Source organism: Phodopus roborovskii, unplaced genomic scaffold (assembly GCF_943737965.1).
Source record: "Phodopus roborovskii unplaced genomic scaffold, PHOROB, whole genome shotgun sequence".
Lineage (NCBI taxonomy): Eukaryota > Metazoa > Chordata > Mammalia > Rodentia > Cricetidae > Phodopus > Phodopus roborovskii.
Genome location: NW_026126636.1, coordinates 7,653,142 through 7,681,109, shown reverse-complemented (window position 1 = coordinate 7,681,109; position 27,968 = coordinate 7,653,142). Strand labels below are relative to the sequence as shown.

The 27,968-nt window shown below is 47.2% G+C and overlaps 2 protein-coding genes across 2 annotated transcripts in view; one reads left to right on the top strand and one right to left on the bottom strand.

Annotated features, from left to right (window-relative positions):
- Nucleotides 1–16: 16 nt before the first annotated feature.
- LOC127238378 (cytochrome P450 2A9) lies at nt 17–8,258 on the top strand. Its single transcript, XM_051206966.1, has 9 exons — nt 17–228; nt 486–648; nt 2,183–2,332; nt 2,551–2,711; nt 4,243–4,419; nt 5,827–5,968; nt 6,568–6,755; nt 7,234–7,375; nt 7,912–8,258. The coding sequence occupies exons 1-9, from the start codon at nt 52–54 to the stop codon at nt 8,091–8,093; spliced, it is 1,482 nt and encodes a 493-aa protein (XP_051062923.1). The 5' UTR covers nt 17–51; the 3' UTR covers nt 8,094–8,258.
- A 2,029-nt stretch (nt 8,259–10,287) lies between these two features.
- Nucleotides 10,288–27,968, bottom strand: part of LOC127238925 (cytochrome P450 2A8-like) — a 36,130-nt gene continuing 18,449 nt past the window's right edge. The window contains 16 exon segments of the mRNA XM_051207700.1: nt 10,288–10,305; nt 10,439–10,500; nt 14,605–14,673; nt 14,976–15,104; nt 19,639–19,692; nt 19,695–19,817; nt 20,265–20,403; nt 20,944–21,108; nt 22,160–22,286; nt 22,288–22,307; nt 23,019–23,195; nt 24,501–24,661; nt 24,847–24,876; nt 24,879–24,992; nt 26,067–26,229; nt 26,418–26,642. Of these exon segments, the coding sequence (XP_051063657.1) occupies nt 10,288–10,305; nt 10,439–10,500; nt 14,605–14,673; nt 14,976–15,104; nt 19,639–19,692; nt 19,695–19,817; nt 20,265–20,403; nt 20,944–21,108; nt 22,160–22,286; nt 22,288–22,307; nt 23,019–23,195; nt 24,501–24,661; nt 24,847–24,876; nt 24,879–24,992; nt 26,067–26,229; nt 26,418–26,642 (1,776 nt within the window).

Sequence of the window (27,968 nt, the reverse complement as noted above, 5' to 3'; positions counted from 1 at the left end):
AGGCAGAGTGTCTCAGCCTTGGCCACAGGCTTATCATCCTCACTAGCCACCATGCTGGGCTCAGGGCTGCTCCTGGTGGCCATACTGGCCTACCTGAGTGTCATGGTCGTGGTGTCTATCTGGAAGCAGAAATACAGGGGGAAGCTCCCTCCAGGGCCCACTCCTTTGCCTTATGTTGGGAACTACCTGCAGCTGAATACAAAAGACATGTACAACTCCATCACAGAGGTACTGCCCGAGGGGATGGATGGGATGTGGGAGGATGGGAGTCTGTACAATCTTGCATGTTCTTTGGAAGATTCATAGAGCAAGTCGTAGTCCTTCAATGGGGGAGTTGGGAAGGCTCTGGCACTATTCCAGTTCTTCCGTTTTATTTCAATCATTTGATTGCGATTCCAAATAACATGATATCTCAGTATCTGACCTTTGTGTACTGGTCCAGTTAGGGGAGCAACTCATCTAACAGCTCCCATCTACCACATCAGCTCAGTGATCGCTACGGCCCTGTGTTCACCATCCACCTCGGGCCTCGCCCGGTTGTGGTGCTCTATGGATACGATGCAGTCAAGGAGGCTTTGGTGGACCAAGCAGAGGAATTCAGTGGACGAGGAGAACAGGCCATCTATAATACACTCTTCAAAGGCTATGGTGAGGGGGATACCACATTGAGAAACGTTGGCCTCAATTAAGCAGCCTGTCCTCCTAACTCATTGCGTAGGTTTAAGGCTGTGGAGTCCTCTGCTCTTCTCTCAATGTCCATATTGAATGCTGCCTCTCACTGTGTCCCACCCTGGCCTGTCTCAAATCCGTGACCATTGCTCTCTTCCCTATCTGCCTCTTCTCTTTCACTAAATGTCTGCCTTCCTTGCATCTGTCTCTAAGGACCTGTTGACATCCTCATAGACTGAGTCCTGTCCCCTTCATTTAACTGATGTTTTTGTCTCTTAAAGCATTTTAGATTGATCTACTTAATTTTTCTGTGTATGGGTGTTTGCCTGTGTGTGGGTGTATGTGCACCACGTGAATGCCTGGTACCAGTGGAGGTCAGAGAGGTCATCAAACTTCAGAGAGAGGGGTCACAGCTGCTTGACAGCTGCTGTGTGGATGCCTGGATCACCTGGGTCACCTGGCATCACCTGCCTTTATCCACTGACCCTTCCCTCCAGACACTGTTATTTTATATTTTAGTGTCTTCGACTCCCACATCCCACTATACTTTCCTCTTGCCCTCCATTCTTCCTCTGATTTGGGAGCGACCAGCATCTTTCCTTTGCTTTGCTTTCCTTTCCTTTCCTTTCCTGGGAACCTGCTGGCAGCAGCCTCCCTCTGCTTTTCTGTCTCCCTGGTTTTATTCTGTTTCTAGCCAGACTTGGAGTCGCCCACAACCTTTATGTTCACCTCCAATTTTGGCCCCTCTTCAGTGCTGAGCCGAGGCCTGCATTTTGAAATGCTGTTTTACATTCCTCCGATGTTTTCCGAAAGGGGAATCCGACTCTCGTGGAACGTTAGAAGTCCAGCAAGTGCTGGCCAAGTTTGCAAAACTTCAGACTAGCCTTGAGCAGCAAAATGTTTATGATAGGCAAAAAGGGTGGGGGGCAAAATACAGACAAAGCACACCAAGAGTAGAGTATCTTTACACCATTAACTCTGCGGTTACTCTTTAGAACACAGCAGGTATCTGTTTCCTCAAAGAACCGAGAGAGACACCACCTAGTGTCAAAATACAGAAGTGACCACAGCTCAGGCCACACAAACAAAACCAGAGCCAGGGATAAGGGCATGCTTGTGTGAAGTCAGTCCTTGCTTTACTGGGGAGTTGCCGATTCCTGCAAATGCTGTCTAACCATGAGATCCTTGGTTGGTTTTGCTACCTCAGAGACCCAGAAGAGCTAACCAGCATCTTGGGACATGATAGAGCTGGTCCAGCTATGACATTGAGGACTGGTCTCTCTGTGCTGATGTCTCTGCTTTTGCCAGGTTATGGCTGTTTCTCTGCCTGGCTGAATTGTTCTGACTGTCTTATTCAGTTGTGTGTGCATGATACCGGGTCTCTGGAGCCCTGCATTTTATCTCTATCCATCTGTGTGTCCTTCCTTTCCTCTTGGGAACCCTCTCCAGTGCAGGACTTGGCCTCCCTCAGCATCACTCTATGTCTCCCGACTCCGTGTTCTTACCATTACAGGTGTGACGTTCAGCAGCGGGGAACGAGCCAAACAACTCAGGCGCTTCTCCATCGCAACACTGCGAGATTTTGGTGTGGGAAAGCGTAGTGTGGAGGAACGTATCCACGAGGAGGCAGCCTGCTTGGTCAAGATGTTACAGAGCACCCGTGGTAAGCAAGAGACCCTTAGGTGTTTGGGCAAGAAGAGGAACAGCCCAGACACCGAGAACCTATGGGTCGCAAAAAAGAAGGGTGGGAGAGAACGCCTACAAAATGGTCCCTGGAAACTGATGCGAGAGTGTGGTCCCTCGTGTCAATGCCCACATCATCTGCGTGACTCTTTCCTCCCTTGTGATCCTATGTCTTCCCAACCATGACTCGCCCCTCAGGAGCACCCATTGACCCCACCTTCTACCTGAGCAAAACAGTCTCCAATGTCATTAGTTCCATTGTCTTCGGGGACCGCTTCGATTATGAGGACAAAGAGTTCCTGGAGCTACTGCGTATGATGGGTCAGATAAACAGATTTGCAGCTTCTCCCACCGGACAAGTAAGCAAACACAGCTCTCCCTCTCGCCATTGTAGTGTCCTACATCACCTGTACCCACTCGGGGAACGATCACCCCAGCGCTCATTCCCACAAACATAAGCTCCCATCAAAACCAGCCCATACCAACAAATGATCTTTTGCTTTGGAGCCCGTGGGAGCGATCCTGTATGCAGATCTCAGAGGGCTCCCTGAGAACAACCTGGGAAGGTCTCCCCAATTTAACTTAACCCCTAACAAACCCTCCGTGTGGTCCTTCTGAATATCCTAACCCTGCCCAGGGGACATATGTGACCACCTTAGACTCCCTCCTCCATCCTGAGCACCTGGTTTGCCATAGCAAAGCCAGTAAAATTATTTGGCCCCTACACATCATTGTCCCAAAATATCGCACCACGGCAACCGGACAAGAGACACCTGCCTGTCCCACGTAAATTGGGAAATGAGTACACAGGCACCCCCAACTAAGACAGGCAAGCACAAATCTCTGGATAGCTGTTTCCCCAAACCCCCAAATTGGTGCCTTCCAGTCCCACAGAGCCCACGTTAAAACACTGACAAGTGTGCCCACGCCTTATAGCCTGAACCATCGCAGGCTGAAGACCTGACTGTCTAGAGAACAGATTCTAGTCTCAAACAAGTATCTAGACAGCTAAACAGCCTGCACATCTAGATTCCCCATTACACTACTGGGCTGGAAGCCTGGAGCAAGGCTCTGACCCAAAACTCACTGAAATAGCTGAATTGCTGTACGGTGGACATCATGCTTAAGGCACCAGTGAAATGTCCGTCTGTGAGGCTGCAGTGACAGCTCAGTGGTTAAGAGCGTGACTGCACAACTCTTCCCAAGGACCTGAAGTTGGCTCCCAGCGCCCATGCTGTGCATGTCACAACCTCCTCCTCTCAGTTAGGCTTTCTATTGCTGTGAGGAGACACCATGGCCACAGCAACTCTTATAAAGAAACCATGTCTCACTGGGGAGAAACGTACAGTTCAGAGGTTCTATCCAGCATGTCAGGGAGCATGGCGGCATGCAGGTAGGCATGGTGCTGGAGAAATAGCTCAGTGTTCTACATCTTACAGGCAACAGGAAGTCAACTGACATGCTGGGCAGTGTCCTCAATGCATGAAGCCTCAAAGCCTGTCCCTCCAACGAGGCCACACCCAAGAAGGCGACACCTCCTAATAGTGCCACTCCCTGAGCGATTATGGGGTTGTGGGGACCAATTACATCCAAACTACCACAAACCTGTAACTCCAACCCTAGGGGATCTCAGCTCTAGGAGATCTGACTTGGGACACCTGTGCTCACACATGTGTGCGTAATTACAATTTAAAAACTAACAAAATGAACATAAAGAGTTCTTTAAAAGGTAAAGTAGTGTCGCTGTGTGTGCTCTCCAGCCTCACATAATACGTTAACACTGAATGGATGCCTTGAGCTAAGAAACACTCTTTCCCTGAGACAAGTCCCATCCCCATTGGGCATTGCCACTGACGGCTATCTCTCCCATCCTTTCTCCCCCATCCCCAGCTCTATGACATGTTCCATTCAGTGATGAAGTACCTGCCTGGACCACAGCAACAGATCATCAAGAATATGAAGGAACTGGAAGACTTCATAGTCAGGAAGGTGAAGCAGAGCGAGAGCACCCTGGACCTCAACTCCCCACGGAACTTCATCGACTCCTTTCTCATCCACATGCAGCAGGTGAGCCCAGCATCCTGGAGAAGGGGAAGTCCAAAACCAGGCAGGCAGCTGGAAAAATCACCCTAGAAAAGAAGAACCGAGGTCCATTAAGTCCCCGTCATACTCCTCACGGTCCCAATAGTAATTAAACAACTCTCTTCCACCTGTTGAGCCATATCCAAGCCAGCAAGCAAGTTACCATGCCAACCTATTTTCCAGCATCCCCTGCAAGACAGAGTTTTCAGTACATCCCACTGAAGATGCTGAAAAAGACTCTGTGAAGCCCACATTTCACAAATGAGAAAACTGTCCCAAGTCATGCAACAAGGAATGTGTACACTGAACACAAATCCTTGCCTCTCTGGCTCGAAGGCTTTTACTATCAGCCACCATGATCTTATCGTTTCGTAACTCCGTTATGAAATACACACCAGTGGCCCAGGGAACCTGGGCTTATTGTGTGACATCAGAGGGCTTCACGGCTGGGGAAAGGGACATGGAATTCTGTAAAGCATGAAGGTCAAGGGTCTGGTTAGGGAATCCTCTATGGACTATTTGAAGAAGGAGGAGAGGCAGGCGTTTAAACTCTGGGTCTGTGTCTCACAGCTGCCTCCAATGATACACTCCATCATGGCATCTGTGGAGTTCTTCAGTCCTTACCCCTCACTTGCTAAATGTTACAACCATGAAAAAAATGTGTCATCACAATGACTGTTAAAGGACAGAGAACTGACTAGACAAAGGAGCAAAGAGCTCATGCACAACCACACAGGACCTGGAGATTGCATTTCCCAACTTGGTCTGGACACTTTGAAAGCTGGTTCCAAAGACAACTCCAGAAGTGTTACCCAGGGCCCCCTCCACCCTGAGGATCTGAATCTGCAATTGACAGGGAAGGTGAAATTATATTCCTTAGTGATGTGGCTACTGGTAAAGAACCCCTCACCCATCCTCATGCAGTCAACCCTAATGGTGAGCTGTGGGCCACAAAAAAAAAAGAAGGAAGGAAGGAAGGAAGGAAAGGAGAAAGGAAGGAAGGAAGGAAGGAAGGAAGGAAGGAAGAAGGAAAGATGTGACAATTGCAGGGGACTTACTAGGAATAAGAAAGAATTCCATGAGAGGAGAAAGGGGAAAAGAGAAGAAAATGGAATATGTTCAAAATATATTTCAAATATGTGTCTGAAAACTGAGGACACGGGTTCTCTGGGTACTGAAGGGGGTTCAACTGGGAGGATTTGGGGGAGGGGGTTGAATATACTCACAATTCAATGAATGAAATTCACTAAGAATTAATAAAATATTTGCAAAAGAATGACCACAAAAAATTAGAAAATTAAAACTGTTGATGTCCCCCAAGGGAATGATAAACTGATGAATGGATCTGTCTATCTGTCCGCCCGTCTGTCTGTCTCTCCCTCCCCACCCCAGGAGAAGAAGAACCCCACTTCTGAGTTCAACATACAGAACCTGGTGATGACGTCACTGAACCTCTTCTTTGCCGGTTCTGAGACTGTCAGCTCCACAATGCGCTATGGCTTCCTGCTGCTCATGAAGCACCCAGACGTGGAGGGTGAGGCTGGCTCTGGGGTAGGGGATGGGGAGCCACAGAAGCTCCAACCTCTCTTCTGAGCTGACCACAACGACCCTCACCTCTCCCAGGCCTCTGAGTGCTCGGAACTGCCCTGCTATGCAGAGCCAAGGGGATGAAAATGCCTGAACGGGGTTCTCACTAGCTGTTAAAATGTTAGACATTTCCAAGTTGATTTCCCCCTGGTTGCCAGGCTCCTGCACTCTGGTTCAAGCCCCAATAGTCCTCCCTGTTCTCCCCCATTATTCTGTCATGGAAAGGATCAAATGGCACTGGCCAGCCTTTTGAATGGTCTACATTCATGTCATTTACAGACCCATGTAAAACAAGCTGGTTTACATGTTTGAACTACGGCACCTGCTCTGTGTACCCTAGACTTTTGTTTGTTTGTTTTGTTTTTTGAAACAGAGTTTCTCTGTAGCTTTGGAGCCTGTCCTGGAAATCACTCTGTAGACCAGCCTGGCCTCGAACTCACAGAGATCCGACTGCCTCTACCTTCCGAGTGCTGGGATTAAAGGCGTGCCCACCACCACTGCCCAGCATACCCTGGATCTTAAACACAACCCCCCTTTGTCCTCCAGCCAAGATGCATGAGGAGATTGACCGGGTGATTGGCAGAAACCGACAGCCCCAGTTTGAGGACCGCCTGAAGATGCCTTACACCGAGGCTGTCATCAATGAGATCCAGAGATTTGCTAACCTTGCTCCCTTGGGCATTCCTCGGAAGACTATCAAGAACACCACATTCCGTGGCTTCTTCCTCCCCAAGGTGCAGACACGCCTGCCCAGGAGGGGCCTCCATCCCACTTCCTGGTTCCTGATGCCCCTTTGCATCTACCGCTATCTAATGCACGCCAATTTCTCCAATCAAAGAATGCCCAGCTACCGTGTCAACCTCCCCAGGATCCTCTGGTTAGATTGCTGTCACCTCCCCTTGACTTGGCACCTTGGGGGATTCATTCTCGTATCCCCAACTTCTTATCTCAGGGATGCAATCCGATTTCTAACCACCCACTGCCTTGATAGCTACCGATCCCTCAACTCCTGAGCTGGGGAGGCAAAAATCTTGCGTCACTCCACAGGCCCCACACATCACAGCCCCCAATGACTCATATTCCCCAATGGACCTCCTTCAGAGGCCCCCAACTCTGTGCCTTCCAGTTCTCTTGACCTGGGACCCTGGAACCTCTGTGGGGTGTTTTCTTCAGCAACCCACCTTCTTAAATCCCCTTCTGTCTCTCCCCCAGGACACTGAAGTGTTCCCTATATTAGGTTCTCTGCTGACAGATCCAAAGTTCTTCCCTAGTCCCAAAGATTTCAACCCCCAGAACTTCCTGGATGGCAAGGGGCAGTTGAAGAAGAATGCTGCTTTTGTGCCCTTCTCCATAGGTAAGAAGACACTGGTTACTGGACCATTGTTCTCACCAAAAGGCCTAGCTCATGCCAGCTCCCCTCTCTGGGATGCAGTCTAGCATCCTTCTGCATCAAGTTCCTCTTGGAATCTAACTTCCAGCTGACCAGGTCCAACCCCCTTACTTCCCAAGCAACAAACATCTGGACACAGGTCAAAGGGTCAAAGGGACCCCTTTCAGAAACTGGGAAAAAGCAAAGCTCAAACAGAGCCTGCCATCTTTCCCGGGTCACACAAGCAGTTCTACAGACTCAACAGCACAGCATTCGTATCTGAGAGCATGATTGATAGAAGATGCATTTCAGCCACCCATTGCTCCAGCCTAGAATGGGTTACCCCACTTCGTGCATGTATAGGAAAACTGAGGTTTGGAGAGGCTTAGTCTTTCCCAGTGATCCCTCGGGATGCAGCTCTTGGGCCCCTTCTTCCTAAAAGAATGCAGCTGTGTACTAGGTACTGAGGTAAGCCAGCAGTGAGAGCTGCCCCCCTCTCTGTGTTCCTCTCTCTCCTTCAGGAAAGCGGTTCTGTTTGGGGGACGGCCTGGCGAGGATGGAGCTCTTTCTCTTCCTCACCACCATCTTGCAGAACTTCCGCTTCAAGTTCCCAAAGAGACTGGAAGACATCGACGAGTCCCCCAAACCACTGGGATTTACCAGAATCATACCACATTACACCATGAGCTTCCTGCCCATCTGATTCTGGAGTCAACCAAGGAGGAACAGAAGGGAGGGAGAGTCTAGAGTGAGTCCAGTAGCAGAGCGAAGGGAGGAGGTGAAAACGGGGGTTTAAAAAGGGACCACTTGGCTGGAAGAAACTTTACACACCTACTTAAATTGTAATGCTAATAAAACAAATAGCGTGCGTGGACAGTGGTAATAGCAGATGTCACTCACTGAGCAAGGGTTCCTTGTCCACTCTGCCAAAGTTGTCCCATCATCCCCTCACTTGGTACTTAAAACCAAAGATGAACGACATGTCCCCCTGCCCAGTTTACAGGTGTGAAGGGTAGGGCTTCCAAACTTGAGTCTAAACTCTGGTTTTATAGACGCAGGATAGCTGTGCTTGGGGTACAGGATTTTAACCCCAGCACTCAGAAGGGGATCTCTAGGAGGCCAGCCAGGATTATACAGTAAGACCTTCTGCAAAACAACAACAGAATAACTCAGTTTCTATTGAGTTGTCACAGGCCATGGAGCCCAGCTTGTACTTGACTGAAGGCAGATCAGTAGCCATGGTCATTTGGGCAGGGTTTTTTTTTTTTTTTTTTTGGCTGTTTTGATTAGGGAGTGTTTTGCTTTGTTGTTGTTGTTTTATACATCCATATGTTTGTTTGGGATGTCTTACTTACATTTACTAATTGGTGTAGTGGGTAGAGCATGCCAGGGCACACACGTGGAAGCCAAAGGACAAGTGTGTTTTCTTCTTCCCACATGTAGATCGTAGAACTCAACTCATCCCATCAGGCTTGAGCAAAGGGTTTATCCCACTGAGCCATCTAACCAGTTCATTTGGGAGGTTTCTCACGGAGACCTGGGATACCCTTGCACATTCTGAACAATCCTATCTAGTGTCTTTCTTCCACAGCCCTGGCAGGCAGCTGGTCCAGCTCCAACACACACTGTCCCACAGCCTTGCTTTCTCATACATCTCTTCACCAGGGAATCTATGCCACCCCCAGATCCCCTCCCCATGCTAGGTAAGCCTACTACGTCTGACTCAATACATCATGGAGACAGAAATGAAAGCACCTTGACAGAAATCCAAGAGAATAATGATTGGCATCATAGATTGGCAAGGAAGTATATGTTCATGCAAGAAGTACACATGGCTGTGTAATTGCCCATTCTCCTCAGCCACATGCCCATGTATTCTGCATGTGTTTTTAAAGGTGGGTCCCTTGAGCTCAGCTGCAGGACACAGCTAAAAGTGTCAGAATCTCCTGCCTGCTCCCGTGTGATTTAGTGTAAAACCTGTAGAGACTAAATCCATAACCATCACACAGTCCAAACACCTGGACACATCAGCCTGGGATCCCTTTGTGTCATAAACTAAATGCTGCTTCCAGAACTGAAGAAATGGTTCATCTGGTAAACAGATAGCCACACAACACCAGCAATGTGAGTTCTAGCCTCAGAATCCATGTACAACTATGGATAGGGTGGCACTCGCTGTGACCCCAGCTTTCCTATGGTGAGACGGGATGAAGGGACCAATGAATAATCCAGAAGCTCTCAGGCATGCTGGCCTGATGTATGCCATTGTCTTCATTAGGGTTTGATTACCATGAAGAGACACCATGACCATGGCAACTCTTGTAAAGGAAAACATTTTATTGGGGCTAGCTTATAGTTCAGAGATTTAGTCCGTTATTATCCTGGCAGGAATGGCCGCATGCAGACATGGCACGGGAGAAGGAGCCGAGAGTTCTACATCTTAATCTGCAGGCAGCAGGAGGAAGCCGTGTGCCACACTGTGTGTGGCTTAAGCATATGAAAATCTCAAAATTTGCCTCACAGTGACACACTTACTCCAGCAAGGCCACACCCCCTAATAGTGTCGCTTCTTATGGGATCAAACACATGAACCTATGGGGGAAGTACCTACTCAAACCCTCGCAGTCATGCAACGACAGAACAAGAAGCCTGCCTCAGATGTGGTAGGAGGAGAGAACTAGCCCCCTAAAACTTGTGAAGGGACCAGACCCTCCCCAGCTTTAGCAGCCATGACAGGCTGCAGAAAAGACATGTAGGCCTCTGACTCAGCACATCTGACCTTGCTGGACCTGCCCCAGTCACTTGAGGTCAGACAAACTCCATGTGGCAAGGAACCAATCAGAAGTTATCTGGCAGGCTCTGGGCATGCTTTAAGGTGAAAATGGCATAAAAGTGACTTATGGAGCATAGCCGCCCTGGGCAGGGGGGGGTAATAAGTCATAGCAACCAGTTAACACAGGACGGGCACCCACACCCAGAAGCTCACCAATCCTGAGCTGTTTTGTACCCTCTGGACACTCTCCTTACCCTAGGCAATAAATTCCTCACCTCGCGGTCTCCGTCCCCAAGGTCCTTCTCACACCACCTACGGTGCTGAGCAGTCAAAGGGCCTGAGTTAATGCAGTTAAATCATTAATAATAAAGGGCTCTACGCTGGCATGTGAGTTAGTCGTCAGTCTCATTATCAGGGAAGGGCATTTAAGGTAGCCTCTCCACTGTTGCTCAGATTGTTAGTTGGAGTCATCCTGTAGGTCTCTGGACATTTCTCTAGAGTCAGTTTTCTCTTCAAACCTATAATGTCTCCCTCTATTACAGTATCTCTTTTTTTTGCTGTGGTCTATTCATCCCCCAACTCAGTCTTTCTGGTCCCACATGTTCTCCTCTCCTCCCATAGAGCCCTCACCCACTAGCTGATGGAAACAGAAGCAGACACCCACAGCTAAACACTGGGCCAAACTCCTGGAATCCAGCTGCAGAGAGGGAGGAGTGATAGGAAAATGGGGTCAAGACCAGACTACGGAAACCCACAGAGACAGCTGACCTGAACAAGGGGGAGCTCATGGACCCCCAGACTAATATCTAGGAAACCAGCATTGGACCAACTCAGAACCCCTGAACATGGGTCTCAGTTAGAAGGCCTGGGCAGTCTAAGGGACCTCTGACAGTGGAACCAGGATGTATCCCTGGTACAAGAAAGGATTTGGGAGCACATTCCCCATGGAGGGATACTCCCTTTGCCTAGAGACAGAAGGGAGGGCCTAGTTCCTACTCCTAATGACTTGACAGATTTTGATGATCCCTCCTGAAAGGCATCATCATCTCTGTGGATGGGAGGGGGGCGGGGGACATGGAAGGGAGGGAGAGGGAACTGGGATAGATATGTAAAATCAGAAAAAATAATAAATATATAATAATAATAATAATAAGGGACTCTTTGCTTTTGCACCAGCACGGGTCTCTTGGGGATTTGGGGTTCAGAATTTGGGCACAACAGTTGCCCTTTCACCTTTGGCCATGGTACACACAATGTGACACATACATGCCCACACTCAAACACACACAATTGATTAATGTGAATGCTACATACAGACATAAACTGGGTCCTCCCTCCTCCCTCTCTCTCTCTTTCTCTGTGTCTCACATTTTCAAGACTATTGTCTCCATAATTCTTAAAATTTCCTAATTTAAATCACTCAATTTCCATTATTCTATTGCTGGCCAAGTAGGATCCGTTTGTGCTGAGGATGAGTGTTTGGCCAGAGTGCTGGTCCAACACCCCCACCCTCTCCTTGGAACTTCCTGGGTCGGCTCTGAGCATACCTAACCCGCCCCTTCATGTGGGACCATCTGGAGCCTCCCTTCACCTGACCTTTAGGCCCCTTCACCTGCCTTCTGTCTGAGGTGAGTCTGGGACCAGCCCAGGCTGAAATCCTCTCCCCACCCCACCCCCCACATCCTTTCCTGGGAATTCCCTGGGTTAGCTCCCCAAAGCAACCCCCCTATACCATTGAGTAAAGAAAATCTTAAATCCAATAAATCCTTAACACAAAACACCCAGGAAATGTGGGACACTGTGAAAAGATCAAACCTAAGAATAACAGGCATAGAAGGCAAAGAAGCCCAGCTCAAAGCTGCAGAAAACATATTAAACAAAATCACTGAAGAAAACTTTCCCAATGATCATCTCATTAGATGCTGAAAAAGCCTTCTACAAAATCCAACACCCTTTCATGATAAAGGTCTTGGAGAGATCAGGGATAACAGGAACATACCTAAACATAATAAAAGCAATATACAGTAAACCAACAGCCAACATCAAACTAAATGAAGAGAAGCTTAATGTGACTCCTCTAAAATCAGGAACAAGACAAGGCTGCCCACTCTCTCCATATCGCTTAAATATTGTACTTGAAGTTCTAGCTAAAGCAATCAGACAACAAAAAGAGATCAAGGAGATACAACTTGGAAAGGAAGAAGTCAAACTGTTGCTATTTGCAGAAGATATAATAGTTTACATAAGTGACCCAAAAAACTCTACCAGGGAACTCCTACAGCTGATAAACACCATCAGCAAACTAGCAGGATACATGATAAATTAAAAAAAAAAATCAGTAGCCCTACTATATACAGACGACAAAGGGGCTGAGAAAGAAATCAGAGAAACATCACCCTTTACAGTTTATACTGGAGACAATATGTAGAGAAGGGAACACTCTTCCACTACTGGTGGGAGTGCAAACTTGTACAGCCATTTTGGAGATAAGTATGGCAATTCCACTCCTAGGCATATACACAAATGATCCACATCCATGCAATAAAGGCATCTGTTCAACTATGCTCATTGCAGCATTATTTGTAATAGCAAGAACCTGGAAGCACCCTAGATGCACCTCAACTGAAGAATAGATAAAGAAGATGTGGCACATCTACACAATGGAGTACTACTCAGCAGGAAAAGAACAATGGAATCTTGAAATTCATAAGCAAATGGATGGAACTTGAAACCATCCTGAGTGAGGTAGCCCAGTCACAAAAGAGGAACATGGTATGTTCTCACTCATACATGGATTTTAGACAGAGAGCAAAGGATCACCAGGTACAATCCACCCTGCCAGAGAATCTAGGATACAAGGAGGATTCTAAGAGATTCATACAAGGTCCCTCACAGCAGGGGAAAGGGACAAACTCTCCTGAGCATATGGGGAGGGGGCAGGGGAGTGAGTGGAGAAGGAGTTAGGAGAGAAGGGGAGGAGAGGAGAACATGTGGGACCAGGAGGATTGAGTCAGGGAATGAACAGACAAGAGTAAGAAAAGAGATACCATAATAGAGAAAACCAGAGACCTACGAGGATAACACCAACTAACAATCTGAGCAACAGTGGAGAGGCTACCTTAAATACCGTTCCCTGATAATGAGATTGTTGACTACCTTATATGCCATCCTAGAGCCTTCATCTAGTAGCTGATGGAAACAGAAGCAGACATCAACAGCTAAACAATGGAATCCAGTTGCAGAGAGGGAGGACTGATAAGCAAAGGGGTCAAGACCAGGCTACAGAAACCCACAGAGACAGCTGACCTGAATAAAGTTAATTAACCAGTATTAAAAACACTTCTATTAACTGTTGTGTTTAATTCACATTCCTTTAGGCTTTCTCTAATGTCCCTTTCTTTTCCAGATCCCTTTCAGAATAACATATCACATTTTAAAAAAAAATCAAGTAACCACATCCTGAATTAAGTATTGTGCTGTTTAGGCAGGACATGCAGCAACCACACTTTAGGCCAGACACCCTGTTGTCAAGGTAAGACACAGAATAGCCACACCAATAGGCCAAACATCTGTTGGTTCACCTTGGAAGAGCAAGGGCAGCTAAAAACTCTGTGACTTTAAATCAAAATGAAATGGAGACATTTTTATGGGTCCCAACAACATGGCAGCCAGAAGCTCTCACAGAACCTTTCCCTGGAATGTCCTGCCTAGCTGCAACATCACCCTGACAGCATGATATCCAAAACTTCTCTCTACAATGGTCCAATATTTACGGTGGTTCAGAAACCAGAAAGCTTGAACCAGACCGATGACTCATTTGGGCATAAAATATACATAAATACATACATACATACATACATACATACATACAAACATGCACACATACTGTGTGACACACTGCAGTTTCCAATGACACTGCTGTGAATGAATATTCAATGGAGAAGTGGGAAAGATGGAGAAATGGAGTGGTGAGTGTACAGGGGAGAGATGCAGAACTAGAGATGACAGGTCTGAGAGAGAGAAGGCTGCTGTGGACAGGGGGACATGCCCTTGCTAAGTAGGGCCAACAGGGTGGTGTGCAGCATCCTGGAGCTTGCACAGACTTAGCCCCCAGTCATGCTACCCAACCGAAACATCGCCCTGGTTTTAAGCAATGACAGGATGCTTGACAGGAGCTTGAACTTCCTCAAAAGAGTTCTGTCATCCATGCTGCCCCTAAGGCCATGATGGTCTGTTGCCCCAGGTTGCAGTGAAGCCCAAGGTTCATGCAGTTGTACATAGTCCTACAACATCCAAGGACCATGTGAATGTCCACAGCCTGTGTTACCACCGAAGACCACGCAGATATCTGTGGCGTGTGCTGCCACCTGAAGCTATTTTGATGTCCATGGACCATGTTGTCACCAAGGGCCATATTGACATAAGTGGCTTGTACTCCTACCTGGGGCCATGTTGATGTTGAAGTCCATGCTGCCACCTAGGGCCATGTCCAGGTCCAGTCCTGCTGCAGCTGGAGCGGGGGGTGGGGGCTGTGTGGATATCTGTAACTGTGCCACCACTTAATTCCATGTAGATGTCTGTAGTGTGTGCTGCTGCCTAGGACCATTGCTGGTGTCTGTTGCCCATGATGCCACCAAGGTCCAGGCTGACGTCTGTAATCCATGCTGCTGCCTGCCATGTCTGGGTCCATGGGCCTACTGCTGCTGGGGACCGTGTTGATGTCTGTGGCCCACGTTACCACCAAAGGCCAGGTGGGTATTCATGGTCTGTGATGCTGCCTGAATCTATGTAGATGTCCATGGACCAGCCTACCATTGGAGACCGCATTGATGTCCTTGGCCCATTTGCCATAGACACCACGTTGATGTTCTTGGCCTGTGCCCCTGCCAAGGGCTATGATGGTGTCCAGAGCCCATGAAGTCCTAATGTCCATGGTCTGTACTGCCACCAGAGACCATGCTGAGGTCAGTGCCACATGATGACACTGGAGATCACGTGGATGTCTGTGGTCTGTGCTGTCACCAGAGACCAGGGGGAAGGCCATGGTCCAAGCTCCCCTGACTGGTATCAATGACTCCAGACTCACCATTGAGAAAGAGAAATACAGAAGGCTTCTGTGACAACCCCTAAGCCTACCCCACCTCACCCAACCAATCGAAGAGAACTGTAGTAGGATATTCACTTTGTCTCCTTCTGTGGCTGACCACACCCATTAGGGGTGGAGCCAGGGGCAGAAGTGACCTGTGGAACTAGGTCTGAGGAGGGGATGGGGAACGCTCTCTTGCTTACAGCACCGGGACAGGAGACTTCCGGAGGCATCCTTGGGACCAGGAACCTGCTGGTGTTCATCTGTCTATGTTGTGAGTTATTTCTCCCTGAATAAACATCTGTTCGGCCTAATTATTTATCCAGATCCTTATTAAACTGCAATAGAGAACTCATATTTGTGATAAGGATGTTGAAGTGTAGCTGTCTACAATTGGTGGGTTTTGATGGAGGTTCTGGTGGAGAAAGACTCAGTTTTCTTTAAGGGGCTGGCCACTTGGGAGTTTGACCATGCTCCAGTGAGTTTGTTCTTTTTCTCTTCTTTCTTATGGTTGGGGGGCAAGATAACAAGGGAAGTGGGTGTGATCGGGGTGCATGATGTGGGATTCCCAAATAATCAATAAAAAATATTATGTAATAAAAAAAAACACCATGACCAAAGCAACATGAAAGGGTTTATTTGGCTTACACTTCCACATCACAGTTCGTCATCAAAGGAAGTCAGGGCAGGAACCTGGAGGCAGGAACCGATGCAGAGGCCACAGAGGGATGCTGCTGCTTACTGGCTTGATTCCCATGGCTTGCTCAGCCTGGTTTCTTATAGAACTCAGGACCGCCAGCCCACAGGTGGCACCAACCACCATGGGCTGAGTCCTCCCCCATCAATCATTAATTAAGAAAACGCCTTGCAGGCTCATTCATAGCCTAATCTTATTGAGGCATTTTCCTAATTAAGGTTCTCCAGTGACTGTAGCTTGTGTCAAGTTGCCATAAAACTTGCCAGCACACTCGTAAATCACTCAATCTTACGAATCCCCAGGTTAGTATCTGTACCTCATAGGATTAGAGAGTGCCTTCAAGTCTCCCTGAATTCCAACATCTAGGGCCCAACAATGAACACATGTTGTGTAGGACAGCGGGATTTTAGTGTGCATCTCGTGAACTTTCAGGGATGAGTTAGAAGGAGTCCCTTCTGCTTTCTGTCTTCACTCACAGTCTCTAAATCTCTCCCTCATCTTCCATGGTTCCCCTTCCTAGTTCCATGAGCTACACATGGGTATGTATGCACCTGGCTTCTACCACACAAACAGTTCTCCCTTCCACTCTCATGTCCCATGGGTTCTATTATGTCCTCTTTCCACAAATCCCCACTTCCTTAGGATCTTTCTCCTCTTCCATAGCCATTTCCCCATTTCCCTGGTACACACACACACATACACACACACACACACACACACACACACACACGCACGCACGCACGCACGCACGCACGCGCACACACACGTCCAAATTGAACAAACAACAATAACAGAAAACATGATTTTGTATTACTTTCCTTAACTTAGTGATCTCCAGCTCTATCCATATTCTGTGAATGTCATAATTGCATTCTATGGTGTATGTATGTAGTCTATTTTTTTATACATACATCTGCTAATGACATCTAGGCTGATCTCATGTCTTGGCTATTGAGGAGAATATAGTAGCAAACATGAGTGTGTTGTGTGTTCCTTTGAATCTCGGTGGCTAATCATTGTCTTTTTATTAGTGATTTGAGACCATTTTTCTACAAATTCTATGGGAGTGCCACCCTCTGCTGATAAAGCTTCTCCTTTTCTTTTTATTAATTATTAGAATTTTTCTTCATACAAGTTGGTGGGTGTGCTGAGGTTGACAAAAGGAAATGGAAGGTTACTTATATTTAAGGCTAATTTTGAGAAGGATTTGCTTATTTTTGTAATTTTGTTAGTTTCACTATCTTTCTTATTGGTGTCTTGTTGAGCATAATAGGTTACTCTGTTTATCTATCCTCAAATGAAATTTATTCTGCTCTGAGCTCTTATGGTTGAGATTTTCTTCCCCACCCATGCGTGACATCCCTTTAAGTATTTTCTTTAATGTTGACTTGGTAATTATGAAGAGCCTAGTTTATCTGTTTTCACATGTCTTTAGTTCTCCTTCATTTTAAGGGATAGTACTTCTGGGTATAAAATCCAATTGGGCAGTCGTTTGCTTTCATTTCATGCTCCCTGGATTTTAGGGCCGTGGATGAGTGATCTGGTGTTATTCTGATGTGTTTGCCTTTCTAGTTGAGTTGGGGTTTCTTCTGTACAGCTTTTAATTTTGTTTCTTTATTGTTTTTATATTGTTTCTTTGTTTCATACTTTTGACATCTTTGCCCCGCCAGCACACCCAGAGTACTGAGCTTGGCAGAGGGTGTCGGGATTGAAACACTTAACAGACCACCAGAAGAAGTGAAGAAGAAGCTGCTGCCCTTTATTACAGAGAGTAATGAGCTTAAATACCCAATCCAGGGGATGGGCTAAGCATAGGAGGAAGTCATGCACCACCTACACCTGGGGTTAAGGCACCAGCACTGCACACCGGAAAGTTCTGAGAACAACCTTGTTTGATCAACCTTGTTTGCACGGAAGTTCTACAGCTGAGTGGGGAGAAAGAGAGATATAAGGGACAAGTACTTAAATTTCCCAACAATCTTAGGCATAATATGCTATGGACAGTTTCTTCTCTGGTCATGTGTGTTGGACTCTTAAATGTTTCTGATGTTTGGAAACATTTGGGGAATTTTCTTATATAATTTTGTTGACAGAATATCTATACTCCTTATCTCAACTCCTTTCTACATCCTTGAACTCTCAGATTCGGTCTGTTGAATATTGAATACGTCAAAGTTGTTGCAAGTGTAGGCTATGCTCATTCTTTTCTTTACTGATGTTTGAATACAACATTTTAAGATTTATTTGCTTTCATTTATATGTATATGCATGTATGTAAGGGTAATGTATACATACCTAGTGTCTGAAGAAGCTAGGAAAGAAAATTAGATGCCCTGGAACTGAAGTTACAGGGGTTGTGAGCCACCATGGAGGCTCTGGGAATTAACCCAGATCCTCTGTAAGAGCTGCTCATAACCACTGAGCCATCAACCCATCCCTGGATATACTATTTTCTCAATCTTGCCCTGTACCCCCGATATTCTTCCTTCTCCCTGTCCAGTGCATTACTGATTATTTCCACTTTGTTTTTTTATCTGCTTTACTGAGTTTTTCATTCCCAGCACCTTTATTATGGTGTTTGTTCTGCAATTCCCTTGCTGAATTTCTTTTCTACCTTGCTGTCATTTTCATCTATAATGGTTATTCCTCAGGCATTTTTACTGTCTTCTCTCCTATGTGGCTGCCTTTCCTCTCAAGGTAGTAGACAGGTTTCCTGACTGCACTGATGAATCATATCCTTTTTGAGGCCATCAGTCACATTTGGGGGGGAAAAAAAGACTTTTGAGAAGCTCATCTGACCTTTCACCCATCTCCATATCTTTGAATGCAGCTAGACCAATCCTGTTCTCCTGCTTTTCCATGTTTCCTGTGTATCTGGGCTGCAATTAAATGAGGTCTCTGCTTTCCCTCCTCCTGCTGAGGAGTCACACAGCTAGCACCATTTCCAGCTTAGCTTTCTGGATTTGGCGCATCATCCTTCAGCCTTTCTGTGCTTTCGGCTGACCTATAATGCCTTGTGGAATTTTAAAGTTCTTTCCACTCTGGATCTTGCTTTGGAATGGAGTCTACCGTTTTCCTAGTCTTCAACTAACTAAACAAAAAAATTCCTAGTCAACTATGCTACCTAAAAGTTCCTTTTATTGGTTTCTTATCTTTGAGTCAGAAACTCACAATCTAACGCTAGCTGGCCTATAACACACTACATAGCCCAGACTAGCCTTACTCCCGGCAATCATCCTGCCTTGTAATGCCCAAGTAATGCTATCACAGGAGTAAGCCCAAGCCAGGCCAATGACTTGAGCATACTAAGCCTCAATTTGTCATCTGTAGAACAGACATGAGTATAGTTCCCTTCCCCATGTGGGTTTCTGAGGACAAAGTGAGCAGACAGTGAGTTGCTTGTCCAAGGAAATTCACACAGAATTCTTGCACAATCAACAAAATTTTTAATTATTACGATTAGTGTTCAGATACTAGGGGACGGCATCCCAGCCTCTCATCCCACCCTTGAAGAACCCATCTTCAGGAAGGTGATCACTCTGCTTGGCTCCCTCTCTGTGTATAATGCGTCAAGCTCCAGACTCCCCTCTAGTTTTCAGGCTCTCCTTTAGCCCTACCCTGATTGGTGCCACCCCATTAGCCCCGCCCTCTTTCTGGGCATGCTCGCTGTCTCCACCCAGCAGAGTTCCCACTCAAGTGAGGCAGGAAGCTCATGGTAAGTTTCCGAGGAATTGTGCCAAAACCAGATGTGGGGACACATCTATGACTTGGGGTGCCTGTGGGGACTTGAAGCGGAAGTTCTGCATGATGGTTGTGAAGAAGATGAAGAGCTCCATCTTAGCCAGGCTTTCTCCAAAACAGTATCGCTTTCCTGGAGAGGAGAAGGGGTAAAGGATGGAAGTGAAGCCAGATGTCATGCTGCTTCACCCTATACCAGGCCAGCAGCTGAATTCCCCAAGAAGGGCCTACAGCACTGTCTGAATGACCTCTTTGAGCCTCTGTGCCCCTTGTGCATGAAGGGAGGTGATCCATGACAGGCTGGCACAATGGGAAGTCTAGATGCCCCTCTAACAACCAGACTCTCAAACATGACTGTTCTGTGATCACCTACTAAGACTTGCCCATGTGTGTGACTCCTATTCCTAAAAGGGGTTTGCTCATGCCTTTCCTTGGGTCTGAGTCCACCAGGAAATTGCACTTGGTCGGCTGGAAGGTAGACTCCAACAAAAGTTCCAAGCTGGATAAAGGTCCAACCCTATACTTCAGAGAGGAGAGCCAGGAAATGTTAGCTCCATGGGTGTGATCAGGAGCCTCTTACCCATGAAGAAGGGCACAAAAGCATTGCTCTTCTTAAACTGCCCCTTGTCATCCAGGAAGTGTTGGGGATTAAAGTCTTTGGGGTTGGAGAACTGGGGGTCCTCCAGCACAGAACTAAGTATAGGCAAAACATCAGTGCCCTGAAAGAGAAGAGCATTGGGAATTGAGGAGTCAAGATGGGAGATGAGATCACAGGATTGGAAGGAAGAGGAAAAAGGAAACACAGAGTGTGCTAAGGGAGGAACATTGGGGAATGTGAGGTTGTCATTCCTGGGACAAGTTCTCTTGGGCAAGTGCTGGTTTGTGTTTTCTGAGAAAGATCATTTACGCAACATGGAATCTGGGATGGGTTGTTGAGGAACGAACAAGCTTGCACATATTGATTCAGGAGGTCATGGGACTGGGAGATTCACACTCACAGAGACAGAGAGTTTGGGATGCTTGGGATTTGTGTGCCTAAGCAAGATATTTGCAGGACAGGAGACTCTTCTTCCTAAGGGTTAATCCCTGGGAAATCGTAGGAAGGCCCAGGATCCAGGAGAACAGCTCAATTTAAAGGGCATGATGAGGGGGCAAGTATATGTCTGAGAAGGAAGGACAGTTTGGAAAACTCTGAGTGGGATGGGCTATGGGACCCAAGGAGTGGGCTGAAGGTTCCTTAAGTTGGGGCAGGGCAGCACCTTGGGGGTGAGGCTGTCCTTGGTGGTGCTACGAGGCAAACCAAAAGGAATCACACCTACAAATCTCTGGATCTCGTAAATGACAGCCTCAGTGTAGGGCAACTTCAAATGGTCCTCAAACTTGGGCGGCTGGTTCCTGACAATCACCTGATCAGTGCATCTTGGCTGATTAAATATAGATTAATTAAATTAATATAGGGAATATTAACTATTAAATTATTTACTTGATAACAAATTGTTACATTCAATTATGTAAATTGAAATTTAATGTAGGGAATACAGATTATGCAAATCCCAGTGATGATGTAGAATTATGGGTGACATGTTGTAGACCATTTGCAATAGATGTTGGCCATATGTGGTGCTGGAGTAGGGTTCCATTAACCTTCTTGAACCAGCATCCATGCATTTGCAAATGAGACTTACTGAATGAACATGAAAGGACCCTTGTATGGCTGAGAGTAGTTTACAAATCAGCAGGGCTCCCCTGTGTTTTAACAGCTAGTAAGACTCAGCTTAAGATGGATAGTTTGCAGGGATAGACTAGCACCCTGGGACCTCCACTCACACTGAGCTCCAGACACACCCTTCTCTAAACAAGGCAACCAGTTACACGCATCCCAAAGACCTAGAGCATCACAATAGCAACATTCGTGAACATGAACTAGAGCCAATGGGTCAATCAGCCTGAATAGGTTCTAGGCACGTGCTGAATAAAGCAAATTGTATCTTTGAGTGAACTTTTAGAGAAAACAACCCATTTACCATCATCCATAATTAAGGCTACATACACTGTGGGAAATGACATGCCTAATTAATAAAGGTTTGCATAACTCAAGCCTGTTAATCAAAGCACAAAACCACCCAACTATACCCTACCTCTACCAACTAACTCTTCTTCCTCAACCCAGAAAAGGAAACCCCGGGCAATAACCAAGACTCCTCCTCAGCAAATCCTGTCCAGCCCATTGCTCCTCTGCAGTGTAGCTATTCCTTTAGTTTTCCCCCTGATATGCAAAGCTCCGTCAAGGCTTTGCCATTTATCATACTAAGAACCTGGAGATGCAGGTCAGATGCTGCCCGGCACTCGCAAGTGGATATCTATCACATCAGTCTTGCTCCTGTCTCTGCATGGCAGTGACCTGGGAGAGCTGGGCTTAGGGTAGCCACTTCTAGCAAGTTAGGGAGGGGAGGATGTGGCTTCCATGTGCCCTGCAACCTTACCTGCAAGGTCAGGGTTTTTCATTAGCAGCAGAAAGCCGTAACGCATGGTCGTGCTGACGGTCTCTGTACCTGCGAAGAAAAGGTTCATTGTGGTCATGAGAAGGTTCCTCGTGTGAAACAGTCTGGGGGTTCTTCTTCTCCTACAGGGAGAGGTGCATTTGTGGTAAGTTCATTATCACTCCTCAGAACTCTCCCTTTGATTCACTTATCTTAGGTGCAGATTTAACATGGGAAGAGAGACCCTGACCAACCAGCTCTCCCCAGATGCTGGATCTTCCCAAGAACTTCTTCCTGGGTCTTTCCCTGGGTCCTCATGCCTGTGCAATACAGATTACAAAAATCCTTCTCTTATTTCTCAAAGATGAAAAGTGGACATGCCTGTGAGCACAAGGCCTCCCTGTGGTCAAATTTTAAAACAAGGTCACGTATCCACATGGGTGACTCTGAGGGCCAGGGTAAGGGAGATTAGAGAGAATTCTGGTTGGTTGAAAGACCCTGCCTTGGAACCAGAGAGACCTAACCTCTCTGGGTTGCATTTTCCCAATTCTAGACCTAGGATCAGAGTGGAATGCGTTCCAAGCCAGTGTTGGTTCTAATTAAGTGAATACTGTCCAATACTGACAACCAGTGCCTAGCACCGGGTGGTTCTATGGCAGCTCCTGGTGTGCTCCTTTGCACACACGTGTCCTCTTGCATAAAGGCTCAGTAGACGGATGAGTGGCACTAATTGCGAGGAGAAGATGAGGATTACTATGCTGGGCGCTAAGGTGTGTGACTCCCCCCCCACACACACACACCCTGTCCCACCCAACCCCAGGCTTTGAACCATCCACCAAAGCTACTGGGAGCACCTCCTGCATGCGGATTAGAAAGGAGTCGATGAAGTCCCAGGGAGAATTGGGATCCAGGGTGCGCTGGTTCTGTTCCACCTTCCTGGCTATGCAGTCCTCCAGTCCCTGCAACTCTTTATAAGCCTGGTGGTGGCATCCTGGCAGGTGCTTCATCGCTGAATAGAACGTCTCAAAGAGCTGTGATGGGAGAGAGGAAATGATGGGAAGACCGTTGTCAACAACAGGACCCAAGAGCCACAGGACCCGACTGGGAGCAGAGAAGGCTTCAAAACCTTCCCCTGGTTTCCAGGTATTTAACTGGTGCTTGAAGGGAACACAATTATGTTTCCATGTGGGTTTATCCGTGCATTTGGGGTAAAGATGGAGTGGAGCATATCTACAGCATCAGGTATTAGGGTAAGGACTGTTAAAGGCAGAAACCTGTGTCCATATTCAAATGAGGTTAGACAGGAAGACATCTTGGTGTACCATTGTTGGGTGGGTTGCTGGCTCTCAGGAAGGCCAGGCTGACACAGCTTTCCAGATAACTTTGCATTTGGGTTGTGGATTGCTGTGCATGTGTTTGGACAGTAAGTGGGGTTGTTTGCCATTGCTACTCTGAAGAAAATGTGGGTGCACGTGTTTGGGTTTTCAGGTGCACTGCCTTGAGCACTTCCTCGACGTTCGCTGAATGGCCCTGGCTAGAAAACACATCTGTAGGTGTGTGTGGATAATCAATCCAGGCCCTTACATGTTGGGAGTTTCAGTTAAGGTACCTGTTTGGGTTTTTGTCCCTCTACGTGGACTGACAAGGTAACACTTCTATGGATATGCCCAGATGCATTTGTGATACTTATATTAATTATTGTCTGTGTGTCTGTGTGGGTGTGTGTAGATGATTGCAGTGCCTAAAGTGTCAGATCCCCTTGGAGCTGCAGTCACAGGCTGTTGTGAGCCACTTAAAGTGGGTGCTGGAAATTAAACGTGGGTTCTCAGCAAGAGCAGCACATTCCCGTAAACCCTGAACAATCTCTCCAGCCCCCTGTCTGGGTATTTCAATGGACCAGTTCAGGACATATGTATGGGGGACATAGAGTTGTGGTGTGTTGGATTTCATAGCGTCTGATAATAATGTATGTATTAGGGGCCTGAGGCACCCACTTCTCTGAATGTGGAGTCTTCCAGAAGGGCTCTGTAATAGCAAATGTCAGAGATTAAGGTGACTGGGGAGGGGGCACTTGCTCCAGAAGAAGCCTGGATGGAAGGGCTGTATCTAGTTGCACACTCCAACTTGGTTGGCATCTGTTGAGATAATCAGTTGCCATGGGGATTCTGTATTGGTACCTTTCTTAGGGTTTGATCTCACTAGTTAGTTGTTCACGATGGGAGCATATTTGAGAAGGTCATGTCCAGAGAAAGATGTTCCATTGAGGCACTGGTGGCCATGTCAGGGTTCAGAGGGAATATTTGGTATGGGGTCCAGCTGAGGCTTGAACTGCTTACCTGTCCAGCTGAAGTCGATGTGAACCAGAAACTTCGCAACATCATGCCCAACAGTGACAAGAATTCTTTGTCGTCGTACTCAAAGCGGTCCCCAAACACAATGGAACTGATGACATTGGAGACTGTTCGGCTCATGTAGAAGGTAGGGTCTATGCTGGCACCTGGGAGGCGGGCCAGGGTTGAAAGGAAGAAGTTCAGGGAAGCCTGTCTCAGTTGATAGTGGTATGAGCACTAGAAACTGGGTACCTTTCCCAAGTCCCCATCGTCTGTCCCAGCACGTCACTCTTCAGAATCTGCTGCTTCCTTTACCTGGCCCGTGTGCACCATGACCCCCCCCCCAGCTCACCTTGTGTGTCCCGGAAGGCCTGTATGAGAAAGCCTCCTCGGTGATGCGCTCCTCAATGCGGCGTTTACCAAGGCCGAAGTCCCTCAGTGTGGCGATGGAGAAGCGCCTGAGTTGCTTGGCTCATTCCCCGGAGCTGAACACCACACCTGGGGACCCAAACCCAAGCACAGGAAGAGGTTAGAGGGGCACATTTGGGCAATACAGCACCTCTGAGCAGGTCCTGGAGGGTGTGGGGTTGGAATGGGAGAGGTGGGTAAAAGAAAGAAGAAAGCCAGGGAAGCTTGAGAAAGACCCAATTTCAGAGCGAGTGTCAGAGGCATGAAATATTGAGGAAACAATAACAAAAAGGAAGAGGCATTGGAGAGGTGGCTCCGCAGTTAAAAGGGCACTAGCTGTATTGCTAGATGATCGGAGTTTGTTCCCAGATTCCGTGTGTTAGTTCGGAGCAGTCTGTACTGCAGTTCCAGGGAATCTGATGGCCACTTGATAAAGAAAACGATAGGCAGAATCTGGAGAGAATTCCATGTGTTCCTGAAACAGGCAGACACTGCGTAAGATTTTCACGGAGGAAGAAGACACGGGGAGGAGTCACAGGAAAGCACATTGCTAAGGATGATTAATGAGAAGATGCTCGGACGGAGCTGAAACAGTAGGTTAGGAAACGGGGTCCCAACAGGCACCGAGAGTTCAGTTGATATCCCTGGGAGGCCTGTTCTTTTCCGAACAGAAACGGGAGCAATGGATTTGGGGGAGGGGGGACAGGAGGGAGGGAGGAAGGGAGGGTTCGGCTGGTGTGTGCTATATGACAGAATAAATAAAAAGAAGAAAAGAGCCGGCACAGTCTGGGCTTAAGGGATGGCTCCTTGATCGGGAGTATACACTGCTGTGTCTAAAGACAGAGTTCAGTTCCTAGTTCCCCAATGGCCTGTGGGTGCACACTGGCTCTGTGTGATCTGGTGCCCTCTTCTGGGCTTCATAGGCACACACACACACACACACACACACACACACACACACACACACGAGAGAGAGAGAGAGAGAGAGAGAGAGAGAGATTAAATATAGCAAACTCTTTTTTTAAAAAAAAGCCAGAGATTAGTGTCCCATGCTTTTAGTCCCAGCAAGTGGAAGGCAGAGGCAGGCAGATCTCTGAGATCAAGGCCAGCCTGGCCTACAGAGTGAGTTCCAGGACAGCCAGGACTACACAGAGAAATACTCACCATAGCCTTTGAAGAACCAGTCCAAGAAAGCTTGCTGTCCTCAGTCACTGAACTCCTCAGCTTGGTCAATCAGAGCCTCTTTCACTGCATCGTAACCCCACAGCACCACAGCAGGACGAGGCCCCAGGTGGATGGTGAACACAGGACCATACCATGCCCTGATCTGTGGGATGATGCCAGGAGTGAGAGAGGCCACTCTTTGGACTGCCAATGTCCTAATGTAAGGGACTTGGATGCATACCCCTAGGTCCCCAATCCTATGTCCACATTCTGATCTAGTCAGTCTTGGACTCCCAGACACTCCAGGGATACACCACACTCAAGCTCACTCATCTCCCTGCCCAGTTCTACCTTTGAAAGGGAGTCATAAAACCTCTCTGTGTCCAGTTCTAGAAAGTTCCCAATGAAGAGCAATGGGGTGTGTCCTGGAGACATCTTCCCCAACAGTCTCCTCTGCCTCCACACAGACATTATGACCATGATGCTGAGACAGGTCAGCATAGCCACCAGGAGCATCCCTGAGGTGTGGAGTGGGAGGGACAGGTAGATGATGATGGAGGACAGTGTCTTTATACTCTAGGCTAGAGGAGCTGGCTTTGGCTCCTGCTTAATAATTATCTCATTTTTTTCCTCCTGTTGCCCTGACATGCAACTGCCTTGCTTATAACACCAACTGCAAGGAAGGAGGAAGGCTAATCTCTGGGCTGGTTTTCAGGTAGTGGATCCAGGACAGAAGAAAGCATGCCAGGATTGTGTAATGGAATGAGAGTGTGGATTAGGAAATGTCCGGAATTGACGAGATAATTACATCCACATGAGAAGCATCTAAATAGAGGGTAGAGGGTCTCAAATGGAGAAAAGAATTCACAGACATGAATTTAGGATTTTAGGAAAGAAGCCAAGGGCTTGAGATTGATTGAACAGGGCATGTTGCTGTAGGATAGGACACTTGGGTGGGAAGGCACATAAGATTCTCCGTATTAGGAGGGGAGATACAGGGTCACCATTTGTAGAGTTAATAGAGGATCCAGACCTGCAGGTGTAGAGTTCCTGGCAAGTGACAAATGCAGAATGTTCAATAGGACCCTGCAGTCAGCACCAGGGTCCAAGTGTTCATCTTTACTTTGGCCCTGCACTGTCGTCCACAAGTTCTCAAAGAAGCTGCAAAGTCAGGCCATGATTGACACAGTGTAACCATATAACCAAGACTTTCCAAGGCCCACAAGTGGAGGGGAGGAGAGCTGGCCAGAGTAACAACTCCCCTACACAGAATTGTAGCAAGGAATGTACCAGTTGGCAGAGGGACTGACCTGGTCTTACAGAGCAGTGATACCAACCAACAACCACCAAAACTGCCCCCAAAGTTTCCTAATTAGTTTTTGGTTGAATTAGGTTTTAAAATTGCTCACACAATGGTCATTTGACCAATTGCCTTCTATGTAAAGTCCTGGCTACTTGCAGACTTTCAAACAAGCCTCTGTATACATGAGACAAAAAAAAGAAAGAAAGAAAGAAAGAAAGAAAGAAAGAAAGAAAGAAAGAAAGGAAGGAAGGAAGGAAGGAAGGAAGGAAGAAAGAAAGAGAAAAAAACAAATCAGTGTAGAGACACTTAATTGGTCCAGGTACTGGAACAGAATATGGAATGTCAGCCCTAAATAAATGGGGCATCTTTACCAACCATACTTGTGAACTCAGGAAATCCCTTCCCTTTGCTGGCCCCAGGGTCCCATGTGGCCGGATGGTTGTTATTGGATGGGTGGTAAAAACCATGATTGAGGCTAGGGTTAGGATCTTAATCTTGTCCAGATGTTGCTATGTGCCCCTGAAAAGGTGACCTTATTGGTTGAGACTTACGGGTCAGTGACAACATCTTCTTCCAGGCTATTTCGATGGATCACGGAC